Source organism: Crocuta crocuta, unplaced genomic scaffold, assembly GCF_008692635.1.
Source record: "Crocuta crocuta isolate KB4526 unplaced genomic scaffold, BGI_CrCroc_1.0 scaffold556, whole genome shotgun sequence".
Lineage (NCBI taxonomy): Eukaryota > Metazoa > Chordata > Mammalia > Carnivora > Hyaenidae > Crocuta > Crocuta crocuta.
In genome coordinates this window covers 5983599-6000234 of record NW_027527436.1, presented here as the reverse complement: position 1 = coordinate 6000234, position 16636 = coordinate 5983599, and the positions used below count along the sequence as shown (strand labels likewise).

Genomic DNA, 16636 nt, shown 5'->3' with positions numbered 1-16636 from the left:
GCGCCGAAGTCGGACGCTTAACCGACTGAGCCACCCTGGTGCCCCAATATATCTTTTTATACTTTGAAGAAACCTGTATATAAATGCTGAATCATAACTTCCGAAGAGATTAGTGAATGTAAACGGTAACCTGTTTAGCTAACATGACTTTCTTTAAACTTGGTATAGATCTGTGTGTCCATATGTAGACAAGCACGTTATGTGTGTTGTTACACGTGTATACACAAGTCTTTTTTTCTTTTTTATAAGCCTTTCATTTTTAACAGGGTGCTTTCTTCTTATTTTACAAGGCAAATACTTTGAACACATTGGAAAAGTTAATTTGGATGTGCATTTTCAGTATCACATAATTGCTAAGCATAATGAAGTAGTAGTTTAATGAAGTTTTAGCCTAAAACTGAGAAGGCACAATAAAGTATTATATTTTTAAAAATTCAAATTAAAAGTGCTGTGCATTATGCAGATTATATTAATCAGGAATTGTTTTTAAGACTATGCCATCTTAAATAGAATTTTAATTAACCTAATTTTCTTCCCTTTTACTTGTCAGAGAAGGAAATGCTTTGTTCTTGAATTCATTTAATTACAGGAGACTTAAGCATAGGGATTTACTTGAGTGTGGGATTAAGATATTGGAAAGCCACAAATTCCCTTGAATTATTAAGTACAGTTGGCCCTTGAGCATTGCAGGGGGTTGTGCAGTCAGAAATTTGTATATAACTTTTGATTCCCCCAAAACTTAACTACTAATAGCCTCCTGCTGACCAGAAGCCTTACTGATAATACAATTAACACATATTGTAATTGTAATGTATGTTATACTCTTAAGCCAGAGAAAAATTCGTAAGGAAGAGAGAATACATTTATAGTGCTGTATTGTGTTTATAAGAATCCATGTATAAGTGGACCCACACAGTTCCAATTTGTGTTGTTCAAGGTCAACTGTATGTATATTGCTTATTGCTTTCTACCATGGTATATACATTGGCCATTACAGAAACGTGATGGTAGAATTTGCTGTGAACTGGTTTGAATGTTGAGTGGGTTAACTGATTTATTGTCCTCAAAGACCTAATGTTTTGGTATGCTTTGTTAATATTATGGGTTGTAAAACCAGTTGTTTTTAAGAAGTTCCTAACTTGTAAGGAATTATTTCAAATTATTGCTGCTACTTATAATGCATGATCTAATATGGAAAGGGCAAAATGCTTCATTTTGCTTTTAAAAATACTCTTTTTCTCGCAGTGTGTATCCGACATACGATTTTGCCTGCCCCATAGTGGACAGTATCGAAGGTGTTACACATGCCCTGAGAACAACAGAATACCATGACCGAGATGAACAGTTTTATTGGATTATTGAAGCTTTGGGCATAAGAAAGCCATATATTTGGGAATATAGTCGTCTGAATCTCAACAATACAGTGCTATCCAAGAGAAAACTCACATGGTTTGTCAATGAAGGATTGGTAGACGGATGGTATGTTTACCATTCCCTAGAATTGAGAGGAAGTAAGAAGGTGGTATATCAGTGAATTTAAAACTGTTGCATGGTGGGGAGGATGAATGGGAAGAGGTGGAATGGGTGGGTCTTTAGGGTTTCTGGTCCTTGTGTTTATGTCATCCAGTGCCATCGGGTCCCCCTGCCCCTCCCCTTTATTTTAATGCTACAAACACGAGGTACCCATTGTGGACCCTGGTGCATGGGAATGAAGCATGAGGGCACATCCTCTGCAGGTGTCAGCATTGTGTAGAAAAATAGTTGTGCCTCTGGTCCTCTGTGTGTCTGGTTACCGCTCCTCACACTCCGCTGAGGCTCTGAGGCTTTTCTTTTCAGCTGGGTCCCCTGAAGCCCAGAATGCCCTAGGTGGAGGCGAAGACATAAATGGTCTCCGCCTTGGTGGTGAGGACCCGCCTTGTGGAGCAGTTGGGTGCCCAGTGATTCAGCACCAAGGAGAAGTTGGCAAATCTCTGTAGCATATTAATAACCCACATGGGATTTCTGTGAGGAAGAAGAGTATGAATATAAAAGTCACCTTGTAGCCATGTATCTGTGTAAACAAAACCTGTTCAGATGGGTTACCATGCTGATAGGAATATTTTTTATCTAAATTAATAAGAATGTGTATAGTAGTTTTTATTGGCATCAAATAACAGTGACATATTAAATATTATATGTTGAATAAGATGTATTTTATACTAGTTTATTGTGAATCTGTATTTGATAAAAGGCAAGTTTATGTTGGACTCCACGCAAAGGGGTTTATTGCAGACTTACTAAAGTTTACAGATTTCTGCAGAATATTAATAAGTATAATTTTTTTTTATAATCCATAGGGCTTTGTGAAGTATATTCATACGTGGATGACATGATACTGTCTCTTAATCTGATTTTCATGGTCGCGTGTAGAATAGAGACCTTGAATGTTGTTAAATAAAAAGCAAATAAGAATGTCTTAATGCATGGATTTTCTGTATTTGAAGATGTCGCCTTTGTGTCTTTTTGAAATGTGCTTTTCTCTTTCTAGTAGTGCATTTATTTTACTGAGCAGTATTTGACTAGAGAGCAGTTTTCCTCTTCCATGAATGGGGGCTCATGGGAACCCAATTCTTAGAGGCAACTCTTAGTCACAAGTCTTTTCACAAGCTGATTATAGTTTACTATTCTTTAAGGTATCTGTACTCCTTGTGTTTGTACATTAAAGACATCTCCTTGGTCATTGAACATTTCCCTCTTTCCCAGGGATGACCCCAGATTTCCCACGGTTCGCGGTGTGCTCAGAAGAGGGATGACTGTTGAAGGGCTGAAACAGTTTATTGCTGCTCAGGTGAACTACGCTTTGTTTTCCAGCTTCTCTGTTTTTATGTGTCTCTTTAATACCCCTTTCGTCTCTGTAATTTCTGTTCATTCTGTTCCTTCTTTGTTCCTTCTAATGCAAGGGCAGAATTTTTTTTTTTTAAGGAGTGTGTTTCTAATAGTGAAAAATTGAGACTGTCCTGAACCCTTAAGCTGGAGTGGAACAGGGGCAGCTGTGGTATTACCTGTTGAAACATGTGCTCTTGACAGTGGCTTTTAAGGGCAACCGGATTGGTTCATGCGTGCTCGGTTTTATATTCCAGTGGAAGTCGACTGTATTTAGTGGGTGTATTTTTCTCTAACATTCTTCGCTTAAATTAAGTATTCTAATGAACGCTTCTTTCCCTTTAACTCACTTTGTTATTGTTTTTCTAGGGCTCTTCACGCTCAGTTGTGAACATGGAGTGGGACAAAATTTGGGCATTTAATAAAAAGGTACATGTTTTGACTCTTGGTCCTCCTTTCTCATGTCTAACTCCTGGGTAATGTAATATGTGTGGAATTCAGTAGTGTGTTCATTGTAGAGAAAATTTTGTGAAGAATGTTGTCATTTTGCAGACCTTCAGGAAAATGGAATGTTTTCCTTTCTTAAGCATAAAAAGAGCATTAAGCCTATTAGCTGTACCAACCAAACAAGTAACCATGATTAAAACAAACAAACTTGGAATTAATGGGGAGCGGTAACAGTTTTTTCCTTCAATCTTTTATGAACACTGCATTTCATTTTTCTGCTTTCAAGCTGCGAGCTCTCTGTAAGAAGGTATTACCTAATGCTTTTATCTGCCTTACTTAGCACATAGCTTTTAGCATACATGTTATAACCTGAGATGTTATACAGCCTTGAAGCACAATCACATTTATATAAAAGACTTGCTTATACAAATCCATTGAAAATGCATTATTCCTAGTTTCAAAAACAACATGTCCTCTAGTTTTCTTAGTGGCAAAGGGAAGACTGGGCTAACTCCATTCTGCTGTTCCCTTATGTACTGAGAGGACTGAGCTTTAAAGTTGTGATGTTTCATTGAGTTGTATTGAAGGTTCACTGTGTCTTAATTGAATCTAGCTGGGTTTTTTTTAACTGTTTCTTAAATGAAAGCCAAATAAGGAATACTGCATATTGACATTGTTAATTACTAATTGGAAGCAGGTGCTTAGACACTATAATAAGGCAAATCATTAAAATGCCATGTTTTAAACGATAGTTTCTGTGATTGTGTTCTGTAATTTTTTTTTCTTATTGCTGCTTGATTGTGCTGATGCCTTGCCTCAAGAAATACTTGCTTGTCTCGCATGTGTCTTGAATTTGTTTTAGTCTTGTGTGTTTTTTGATACATGAAGGAGTTAATTGGTTCTTTCTGTTGCTGCAGTTACTAATAACAAATACAAGTAGAATTTATAGGCAAAGTTAATTTGGAGCACTTTTTATTAATAACCCAAATTTTAAAGGTTTTCAGTTTTAATAAAATTATACATGTGCACTTAGTTCAACCGTATGAACTATATTTCACTATTGCTAGAGAGTTCTGTAGGGTCTGTTAGAATGAACAGCATATTCTCCTGTCTTCTATCCTTACATTTTCTCTCTCTAGACACATCAGTTTCAGGTCTTTTATTCTTTCTGTATTTTTCTTGCCTATATCTCTAAATACGATGTGTGTTGCTACTTCTTGATTTTTTTTTTTTTTTTAAGTTTTAGGCATCCTTATATGACTTCCTACAGTGGAAACCAGGGATATGGGCCCCTTACTTTTCTCATCCCCTGTTGGTTTTCTTGTAGTTGATTGTTTTGTTTTCCCCCTCATTTGTTTCATTTTCTAATTCTGTCTGCAGCTCTCTGCAAGTTATCTAAATTTCCTACTGGGATGTTCTCATGCCTCAGTATTCTTTTAGTTTCATTGTGGAGACATCTCTTCCAGAGCCTCTGTGCTACTCCCTTGTGATCTAGATTAGGGCCCGTTAGCTTCTGCAGCACATCAGTCTTCCGAGGTCAGTCATCGTCGTCCTGGAATCCCCTTTGCATTTGTTCTCTGATGGATCATCTGGTTCTTGGATCCCCCTTCTCTTTTTATTTCTCTCTTGCTTTGCTATACTCTGTCCTTTGGTAGCTCCCTGCGAAGAGGGCAAGGGATGAAGATTTTTGAGACCTTGTATATGGCCTTTTTTTTAAATTGTTTCTTTTTTTAATGTTTACTTATTTTTGAGAGCGTGCAACCAAGGGAGGGACAGAGAGAGAGGGAGAAGGAGTATCTGAAGCAGGCTCTGTGTTCTCAGCCCTGGTGCAGGGCTTGAACCCATGAACTGTGAGATCATCAGCCGAGCTGAAGTCAGATGCTTAACCGACAGAGCCATCCAGACACCTGACCTTTTTTAACTTAAAACGTTTCATGGTAATGTGCTGTGCTGGGGGGTCTGATTTCATCCCCATCTGTTGGAAAAACATGTGGCTTCTAGCATTCCCTCAGTTCTGGGAAATTTTCTTGAATGCTTTATATTTTCTCTACTACTGTTTTCTTCTCTCTGGAATTCTTCTTGAGCAGATGCTGGGCCTCCTGGACTGGTCTTCTAATTTTATTTTCTCTCTTTCGCCTGGCTTTCTGCTAGATCTACTCAGCTCTGTCCTCCTACCCTTCTGTTGAGTTTCTCATTTATGTATCATCTTTCCAAGATTTCCTTTTTATTCTCTGAATTAAAAAAAACCACGTTGTTCTGTTCATCCTGAGAATATTAACATCACTAGGAATTTTTTTCTTTTTTCTTTTTTTTTTTTTTACAAATAGTTTATTGTCAAATTAGTTTCCACGTAACACTCAGTGCTCATCCCCACAAGTGCCCTCCTCCATGCCCATCCCCCCTCCCCCCCACATAGGAATTTTTTTCTTAATGACATCTCTTTCCTGCAGATTATTCAGGCTTATTCTTTGCTACTAAAGGCATGTTAGAGGCGTCTCTGGTCTGGTTATCCTTGACCGGCTAAAGGAGCAGCTAGAAGCCCTGGAGGCCAGAGTTGGGCTTGTCGGCTGAGACTCACTATAGGCTGACCTGGCTGAGTCCATCAGCTGGAGAACCTCTGTGCCAGTGACTTTGTATCTCACTTCTTGGATCAGGCAGTTTTTCCAGAGGACTTTCTTTCCGTTACCTGCCTGAGGTGTGAAGGCTTGGCGGTCACGGCTGCGGAGCCGAGAGTGCGGAGGCCTGTCTGCGTGGTGGCACACACTCGGTCCCCGTGTCTCCGTGCGGAACCCTCCCCTTCCGCTCTTCCTCGTATCTGGTACGAAGAAGGATCTGGACACCCTCCTTCTGCAGAGTAACCTTCCGTTCTTCAGCGGGGCTGGGGGAGAGGCAGTTGCCTCTCTGTAGCTGCAGAGAGGGGATGTTTCCACATGGTTTTCAGATTCCAGAATTTTGTTGCTCTTCTCTGCAGTTACACTGATTTTTCTGAGTTTCTACCTTCAAACAAACAAACAAATCCTTTATATCTTATTAGTGGGGGTGTGGGAGGAAGTGAAGGTAGCTGAGTGATTTTCAGTCTACTTTGTTTATCCATATATCTGTGGGATCCCTAATCATTAAGCACCATGTTAAAAGCATAGCACAGCTGAAAGTTTGTTCTTCCAGTTTGACTGGTAGTAAAACTGAAGTTGCTCTGATGTTGTGCCTGTTTGTTTCTCCTGCCGGCCTTCCTGGCATCTCCACACATTTCCTTCATTCTTCCGTTCTCTCTGACCCTCGGCATACAGCAATCTTATTGAGGGGTCATGTCACATTCAGTCTGACCAGTGCTTTATTATACTGTAGCCTGTTTTCTTTTCCCAAGCTGTGTAAATAAAATGCAAGTGAAGCATCAGTGAACTAAATTTAACGCCCTGGCATTGTGAAGCAGTTATTAAAGGCAGAGATAAAATGTCATTTTTTGGGCACACTCCTGATCTTAGTAACTTAGCATTTCTGTTAAAGCATCTCCTGCTTAAAGACAAGTGGATTAGCTCTGGATTAGCTGGCACTCTTTAAATGCGTTCTCCTCCCGAGATAGAGCTTTATTTACAGAATATAGTGTATATGGCAAAGAGAAGAGGGGAGAAATGGGTGAAGGGGACAGTGGATGGGGGGTGGTAATCCTCTCAATATCCCTCTGAAACTACTGTACTCTGTATTTTCTTAGGCTGACTTTTCATTTTAGCAGGAAAATAACACACAATTTTTCTGAATCATAACTATTAAGTAGGATTTATTTCCATTAAATGATCTACCTTATTACTGATAGGAGACATTTCACCAGCTTACTCTGCCTAAACCTCTCTAACTTTCTTCTTGGTTTTATGTGTTAAGATTTGAAGTCTTCAGTCAAGGCAGAAGAGTCACAAGCTTTATTTAAGGTGTTCATTTCAGAGTAGTATTTGCTTCCATCAAACTTTATTTACTGCTTTAATTTAAAAATCTATGTTAGTGTTTCAGTGGTACGATAATATACTAGTTTTTTCCCCCCAGATCTCATCCTTGCCCCCTTGGATCTGCACCTAGCTAGAAAATGTATGTAGAGACTTCTCTCTCGACCCCAAATAAGGAAAGTGTTCCTTGAACAACGTAGAAGTAAGTCCCAGTGAATGAAAGGGCAGCTGTCCTGGTTGAAGTGTGTCAGGGTTCTAGGGTCCTCTTCTCCCCAGCCCCAGGCCTGTCCTTCCCTCACTGGGTGGTGTCTGCGAGGGGAACTCCTTGAAATCCCTGGGACCCTTTAGAGTAATTCGATCCAGAAAGTTTTAGATAAATAAAACTACGATTTTAGAGCTGAAAAAGACTTAAATCTTTTAATCCAAGATTTCCCAAACTTGTCTGATCCTTAGCATCCTGTGAAATGCTTATTAAAAATAGGTTTTTAGAGGGGCCTGGATGGCTCTGTCAGTTGAATGTCTGACTCTTGACTTCAGCTCAGGTCATGATCTCATGGCTCGTGGGTTCAAGCCCCTTGCCAGGCTCTGTGCTGATAGTGCAGAGCCTGCTTGGGATTCTCTTTCTCCCGCTTTCTGTCCTTCCCCTGCTCATGCTCTCTCAAATAAATAAACTTAAAAAAATAAAGATTTATAGATTGTACTTTAGACCATTACCTTGGATAATCTTCTAGCGTTAAGAGGCCTGTGTACAGCCCCGGCCAGTGCCCAGTGCCTTGGGTGGGTGTCGCAGGTGGTCAGCTGTGGGAGGCCATCATCTTTTGTCAGCTGAGGAAATTGAGCTGCAGTGCAGGAAGTTTCTCAGGTTGGCACGTCTGGTTGTTACTTCTTTAAAGAAATTGTATTTAGGGCACCTTGGGTGGCTCAGTCAGTTAAGCTTCCGACTTCAGCTCAGGTTATGATCTCATGGGTCGTGGGTTTGAGCCCCTTGTCAGGCTCTGTGCTGACAGCCAGCTCAGAGCCTGGAGCCTGTTTCAGATTCTGTATCTCCCTCTCTCTCTCTCTCTGACCCTCCCCTGCTCACGCTGTGTCTCTCTCTCTCTCTTTCTCTCTCTCTCTCTCTCAGAAATAAATAAATTTAAAAAAAATATTGTATCTATCTTTTTGGCTTAAATACTGAACTGAGTCACTAATTAAATCTTGGATCATTCTCGCCCCGTTTAGCTGAAAGAAGGAATCCCTGACTAGTAAGAATGACGTGTAAGCTAACTCAAGGAAGCAAAGAATGAAATAATAAATAGAGAGGGAGGCTGGTGCTGATCTACTACTGACATGGAATATAAGCCATGAGGAATAACAGACACAGGGAGGTTCAGTAGCTTTTCAAGTTTTTATGAGTGACTCTCTGAGGATGTTTTGAATCACTCATAATTTTCATACCATCCTTTTCAGAAGCTGAAAAATAGTCTGAAAGCAAACAAGCAAAAAAAAACAACCCAACAGTGGTAACAACAACAAAGTTAATACAGAATAAACCAAGCAGCCACATTTAATTAGCCATACCAGTATCTCCTACATCCTTCTACCTAGCTGTTTGACTCTACATATGCCTCTGTCTACATTTTCTTCCATACGCTTTATTTAGTGTCTGAACACTGCTGTTGTATGTGGTCATCACGGATCATTTTAAATTTTGAACAGTGAAGTAAAGAGAAGACATCAGACCCCAAAGGGCAGGCTACTCGTGTTTTAGAGGTGGAGTTAGTTTAGAGCCTCGTGAGCACGGCCATTCGTTCAGTTAACCCGCAAATGCTTGTTCATTACTGTGTGTGCCAGGCCCTTGCTTAGTACTGGGAACACCGTTCCCTGTACGTATAGCTTGCAGACCAGTAGAAATGTCTTGTTTATACTACCAATTTATAGAATTGCCTTATTATAGTGACCTAATGCTGTTTGCTTTTGAAGATGATGTGTCGCCTAACACTGAAAATGGTAGTAACACACATATATCTGTATTCTTTCAAAATGGACTTCTCCAACAATATAAAATTACGTATCACATTTACCTGTAGGATTGATACATAACCCCATAGGATAATTTTTCCTCACCTTCTAATACCAGAGTAAAAAATTACTTTCAAAAGAAGTATTTGGCTTTAACGAATTGGTTTCTTTTCACCTATTAGTAGTTAATTCTTGGAAAGGAACTCTGAATTTCATGTAGTTTTTGAATTTGATTGTTTTTTTTTCCTTTCTTTCTACTGGACAGTTAAATATTAGAGAAGACTTAGCAGGTAAACCAGAAAATTAGTAAATGCAGTAACAAAGAAAGCCAGTTAGTATTCCTGTGCTATTATATATTTATGAAGTTTTTTAAAATATCTGAATGTTTTAACACAGGGATGCATTTGTTGCAGGTTATTGACCCAGTGGCTCCGCGATACGTTGCGTTACTGAAGAAAGAAGTGATTCCGGTGAATGTCCCCGAGGCTCGGGAGGAGATGAAAGAAGTAGCCAAACACCCAAAGGTCACCCATCTATGCTTTCACCAATGTTATTCTCAGAAGGAGCAGGATCATAAAAGGGAAAATGTGGTTTGGTGGTAATAGCATAGTTTGCGGATCATTTTGTATTCAGCGTTATTTGTCAGGGTTTGATTGTAATTGAATTAAATGTTTTTGTGGGTTTCTTGCTGAAGAAAATTATCCTAATAATAATCCACATCTCAGAGAACTACTGCACTCTGTGCCGTTTTTTTTTTTTATTCTATAGAGATAGCATGTAAGCATATAATTAAAATTTATCTTTTCCTGGAGTCATTTTAAAAGATGAGGTATTATAATTCATGCTCTTATCTTTGTAGGGAAGCCGAGGTGTATTCTTTGTTAATGAGGTTCTTCATTGTTACCTTTTTTTGTCCTTAAGCCGAGCATTAGACATAGTAATATTAATCACAATTTTTTTAAAGTAGTCTCCACATCCACTGAGGGGCTTCAACTCATGACCCTGAGATGAGAGTCACATGCGCATCTGACTTAGCCAGCCAGGTGCCCTTTGCATCACAATTTTAGTCCAGGATCTATCATATTGCCATTTACTCCATTGTAGAAAATAACAGTAAAGTGAGAATATAAATCTTAAATGTAGATAGTAGGGAATTCCTCTTAACTTAAACTATGGTTGTTGTCTTAGATGGCTATGACTGCTTGATTGACAATCTTGAAGCAGAAATAGATCCATTTATTTCAGCTTTGTGGGTTGTGTATAAATTCCTTCATTGTATAATGGAGATTCACAGACTAACCATACTCATAACCTTACTCATTATCATGCTGTGTTCACAGACTCACTCACATATAAAAATATGCATTATGAAGAGCTGTAGATATTCTAAGTTGTAACCTTAATATGATTGTCTTTCTGTATGACATTGGCTCTTTTTAACTTCAAAGATTTGAGTTATTTTAAGGAGATTCCTAATAAGATTTGAAAAGTGTGTGTGTCTATTACTGATTTGGCTTTGCCTTTTATCTTACATATGATTGGTTCAGCCAGGTGAGTGGTAGTATCTGACATATCACCGCTACTTTTATCTTAATTGTGAAGCTAACTGAATGTTTTGAAATTTGAATGGTAATGATAAAACTTTAAGGGTGTTGCTGCCTTTAAAATGACAGTTGTGTTAGATAGCTTAGTTAATAGGTAAAGAATAAGTAATAAGTTAGGAACTAATTGATTTGGAAATAGATTTTAAATGATGACTGGATTACTCACTTTGATGTGTGGAATTTTCATTATTATTATCCTCACAGAGTGTTATAGATTTAGCACGTTAGCATTCTGTTCTGAGCCCAGCAGAATATAAGTTGATACAACATACTAATTTTTCTCAGATGCATTGGTACTTTCACTGAACAATTATTAAACCAACACGCTGTGTAAGATTTATTTCAAAGGATCTTATACTTTTTCCTATGGAAGTCAAACAGAAACCAAAAGTTAACATAGCATTCTTTTTATTCCCTAGGTCTTTTTTCTTTTTTATATAACACATACTGAAAAGGCAGAAAAATTATCTCTATGCAAATATCAAACTTTTTAAAATTTGTCTTTTAAAATATGAAAGGTCCACGGTTTCCTGCTGTGGTGACATCTGTTGTCTGTCATGTTCTGCAGTCACTGATCAGGACTGACTTTATCTTCTCCTTTGCTTCAAAAGGTTCAGTGAGATTCTGAGGATAGCAAAGCAATTTCTGTTTGGAGGGACACCAAGGCCAAATAATATGAGCTTAGCTCTGAAAAACAAAGAATTTTAGGCTGGAAGTAGTTTTATTTTATTTTTTATTTTTATTTATTTTTAATTTTTTAGAATGTTTTATTTATTTTTGATAGAGAGATAGAGATAGCATGAGCAGGGGAGGGTCAGAGAGAGCGGGAGATACAGAATCTGAAACAGGCTCCAGGCTCTGAGCTAGTTGTCAGCACAGAGCCCGGCGCGGGACTTGAACCCAAGACCCGTGAGATCATGACCTGAGCTGAAGTCGGACACTTAGCCGACTGAGCCACCCAGGTGCCCCAAGGCTGGAAGTAATTTTAGGGGGACAGGTCCCTTCCTCTGACTCCATTAGCATTATTGGTCAGATGGCTTACTCGTTGTCACAGAACTGGGATTCAGACTAACACATAATATGTTTGGTTAGGGAATACAATGAATGAATATATACATCTGCATGCTGGGTTCAATAAGTTGTTTCAATCAACACTCTTCCCCCCCCACCCCCTTTTTTTTAAATCATTCAGAATCCTGATGTTGGCTTGAAGCCAGTGTGGTATAGTCCTAAAGTTTTCATTGAAGGTGCTGATGCAGAGACATTATCAGAGGGTGAGATGGTTACCTTCATAAATTGGGGCAACATCAACATTACTAAAATTCACAAGTAAGAACTTTTCATCTGTTTTCAAATAAATATGAAAGGAAATTCTTATGTTGATTCACTTACTGAAAGTTTCCTAATTTAGACTCATTCGTTTTCCCAACTGGTTAACCTGCACAGGTGTAGAAACTGCCTCTTCTGGACACATAACAAATTTCTTTTCCATATGTGTTCCAGTTTATTAATTGAGTATTGGGATATGTTTTGCTTGTGATGTTGAAAATTACTACATTTGAATATAAAAGAAGAGTTCTAATGCTTACAGGTCCCTTTTTGTCATTAATTCTCATTATATAATTTGCCCGGGGGAGGGATCTTTTGACAGATTTTGTATATATAACATAATCTTTATCCTAAAATCTGCTTTAAAATTATTTTGTGATGAGTATGAACTTTCCAGTTATTAGAGTGTACTACACTTGTCAGTTCTTAAAATTACATAAATGGAACATAGCATGTTAATAAAATTAGTTTATGTAAACTCTGAAATCTTAATTGTCCAGTCATTGCATGAGATTTCAGGTAATTGTTAAATGTTTTAAAATACTTGACATATTTTAATGCTTAGTGCTGGTGACTTTAAAATTTGTAAATATGTTCTTGTTCTTCATCAGATATTAGACGTTCACATACATGTTTGTTTTGACACTCTTCCAAAGAAAATTCCTAGGTGTTCATTACAGATCACAGAACAAAATAATGCATTTATGGTAATTATGGTTTGTTTTCTTTAAGCACTTTAAACACTTTTCAATCTTATATCTAGAAATGCAGATGGAAAAATTGTATCTCTTGATGCGAAATTGAATTTGGAGAACAAAGACTACAAGAAAACCACGAAGATCACGTGGCTTGCAGAGACGGCTCAAGCTCTTCCTATTCCGGCAGTCTGTGTCACTTACGAGCACTTGATCACCAAGCCAGTGCTAGGAAAAGATGAGGACTTTAAGCAGTATGTCAACAAGAACAGTAAGGTAGACTTCTAAAAGAAACTGTATTTCTGTTTTCCCTAAGATATAAGCTTTTTTTAAAGAATTTTTTAAAATTACTTTTAAGTATTTGGTTTATAAACAAAATGGAGAAAAGATCTGTAAAATTTTATTAAAATGAAGAGGTGAGCGTGAGTAAGTTGCTCGAGGACAGGCAGGGCCTGTGCCTCAGCACCGAGCTGCTGTGCCCGCAGCCAGGTCTAGTGTGCGCTTTGCAGTGCGGCTCTGACCTGTGCTGGGCAACTTACTTCTGCCTTCAGGGACACCAATCAAGTTAATTGAATGGTTTCCTAAAGTTCGTCAATTTATAAGTTTTAACTTTTAAAAATGTAGTAAATGTAATTAATTCTTCACTGTGTCTGCTTAAGTAGTAAAGTATTTAACATATTTGTTGAAAATCGCTTCTGGAAAAACAACTTATATTGTATGTAGAGTTGTTTTGAGTGCTCTGATTTCTGAGAATGTGTATTGTTGTCTTCCATCATCTTTACAGCATGAGGAACTAATGCTGGGGGACCCCTGCCTTAAGGATTTGAAAAAAGGAGACATTATACAGCTCCAGAGAAGAGGCTTCTTCATATGTGATCAACCGTATGAACCTGTTAGGTGAGTAAAGGTGTTAAGCATTTATTTATTTTTTAAGTTTTAATTAAAATTAAAAAAAAATTTTTTTTTAGGACACTGAGAGCATGTGCGAGTAGGAAGAAGGGGCAGAGGCAGAGAGAAAGACAGTCTTAAGCAGGCTCCATGCTCAGCGTGGAGCCCCATGCCAAGCTCAGTCCCACGCCCCTGGGATCGTGACCTGAACTGAACTCAAGAGGCAGATGCTCAACTGACTGAGCCACTCAGGCAACCCTGTCATTGAGCATTTAAATGATAATGCTTAAAGTTGTTACAGTAAATACTATTTTAAAAATCAAATTTCTACTACTAAAGTACCGTACTTGACAATTCTCTATTCAGTCCAGTTTGGTTTTTTATATTTAATATTTCAGACTTTATGGTAATAAGTGGAAATTTTGAAACAAATTATTCATTTCTAAAGTTAAACCATCTTATAATTTATCTTCATGTAGTCCAAGTATAAAGATAAAAATTTCAACATCTCTTACCTTTAGGGGAAAATTATTACTCTTACCTTTTTTTTATAGTGTATTTTCTGTTTTTAATTTTCTAAAAAATGTTTCTTTTGAGAGAGAGAAAAAGTGTGAACAGAGGGAGGGGCAGAGAGAGAATCCCAAGCAAGCTCTGTGCTGTTAGCTTGGAGCCCCACTCTGGCTCAGAATCCCAAAATAGGAGATCATGACCTGAGCTGAAATCAAGAGTCAGTCACTTAACCAACTGAGCCACCCAGGTGCCCCTGTGGTTTTTTTAATTTATTTTATTGTTTTATTAAAGAAAATTTAATGTTAGTTTATTTTTGAGAGACACACACAGAGAGGGAAGGGGGAGGGGCAGAGACACTCACAGAATCCCAAGAAGGCTCCAGGTTCTGAGCAGCCAGCACAGAGCCCAAGGCAGAGCTTGAACTCACGAACCATAGGGTCATAACCTCAACCGAAGTATAATGGTCAACCCACTGAGCCACCCAGGTGCCCCTCCCTGTGTTTTTAAACTGTGAAGTAATAGGACTATTAGGAAAACTTTTGGTTTTTAAATTTTTGTCCATGTTTCTTTTAGTTTTCTTTTTTGTCTCTGCTATTTTTTCATTGTCATCTCTGCATGATCAGACTTTTCTATTGAGCTCTACACTTTGGGAATCTAGTGCCTTTTAGACATCCTTAAATAGATACCTTGAACTCCAGATCTTCAAAATCCCAAGATCCTTAGTACCATCTCTGCTCTGCTCTTTCATCTCCCCATTCCAGTTGGTAAACTCTGGTGTGTTTGCACTTTCAGTCTAGGCCATCTCTGTGTGCGGCCCCTGCTCTGCTGTATTTTAGCACCCTCCCCCCGCCCCCCGCCTTTCTTCTTGATTACCAGAACAGCTTCTAAAGTCTCTCTGCCTCCAGTTTTGCCCATTTCTAATCCACTTTTCATATGGCCTCAAAGTCTAAAATTTCAAGGTAATAATTTTATCACATTTCCCCCTGCTTAAAACTTCTTATCAGTTTCAGGGTAAAATCTGAACTTCATAGTTTGACTTGTAAGATTTTTCATGTTATGGCCTCTCCACCCACCTGAGCCATATCTTTGTAGTTAATCTTTCATGTATCCATTCTTTTCAAGATACTGGATAGCTTGGGGCTTTCCAAAGGCATCAGATGCTTTTGAACCTCCTCTCCTGCCATTTGCTGGAATGTCTCTGCTTTTTTTTCCATCTGGGTAACCTTTCAGATGTCACTTCTCCTAGAACTCTGGTCTGGATAGGCACCCAACCTACATTTCTCCATAGTATCCAGCACTTTCCTCTTTAGAATATTTATCACACACTATTGAATTTGTCTTCTTTCCACTTCTGGAATTCATCAGGGACAGATACTTTTTCCCTTAATATCACATTGCCTTTAGTATAACATGTAAACAGTGTGGTACACCTGTACCCTTGTCACATACTCAATGTTGGTGGTGGTAGTGGTGGTGGTGGTGATGGTACCACAATTAGAGTAATGCCCCGAACAGAATAGGTTCTTACTCTAAAAAAATTGTTGAATTTTAACAAATGTGCTGGATCTTTGGCTGCATGCGAAAGAGTGAAGTTGGACCTCACTCCATCTGCAAAAATTAAGTATGGATCAAAGATCTAAATGTCAGCTAAAACTACAAAACACTTAGGAGAAACATTAAGTGTAAATCTTTATACCTTAGCAATGCTTTCTTAAGTAAGACACCTAAAGCACAAGCAACCAAAGAAAATATACATAAATTGGAGTGTATCAAAATCAAAAAATTTTGTGCTTCAAAGGATGCCTTCAAGGAAGTGAAAAAACCCACAGAATGGGAGAAAAATGTTTGCATGTATATCTTATAAGGGACTTGTATACAGAATAAATGGAGATTTCTTATAACTCATAAAAACAAATTAAAAATGGACAAAGGATTTGAATAGACATTTCTCCAGAGTGGGTATACAAATGATCAGTCAGCACCTGAAAAGATGTTCAGTATCGCTAGTCATTAGCGAAACGCAGGTCTAGGCTATAATGAGGTATCACTCCATATGTACTGGGGTGACTGTAATCACAAAGACAGTAACAAGTGGTTTAGGATGTGGAAAAATTGGAACCTTCATACACTGCTGATAGAATTATAAACTGTGAGATGATGTAGTACTTTGAAAACAGTGTGGCAGTTCCTCAGAAAGTTAAACATAGAGTTAAACCATTTGACCCAGCAATTACATCCTGCCTCTGTCCTCCAGAAAATTAATAACATGGTCATAAAAAAGCTTTGACAGGAAGGCACAGAGTAGCCTCATTCCTAAGAGCTAAAAGTTACAAACAACTCAAATGGTCCTCAGCTGATGAGCGGA

At 38.3% G+C, this 16636-nt stretch overlaps 1 protein-coding gene across 1 annotated transcript in view; it reads left to right on the top strand.

The window, feature by feature from the left end:
- Positions 1-16636, top strand: part of EPRS1 (glutamyl-prolyl-tRNA synthetase 1) — a 71570-nt gene that overhangs the window by 19283 nt on the left and 35651 nt on the right. The window contains exons 10-16 of the mRNA XM_077759544.1: positions 1246-1479; positions 2743-2827; positions 3232-3291; positions 9659-9769; positions 12042-12178; positions 12942-13149; positions 13658-13770. Of these exons, the coding sequence (XP_077615670.1) occupies positions 1246-1479; positions 2743-2827; positions 3232-3291; positions 9659-9769; positions 12042-12178; positions 12942-13149; positions 13658-13770 (948 nt within the window). The remainder of the gene's footprint in view (positions 1-1245; positions 1480-2742; positions 2828-3231; positions 3292-9658; positions 9770-12041; positions 12179-12941; positions 13150-13657; positions 13771-16636) is intronic.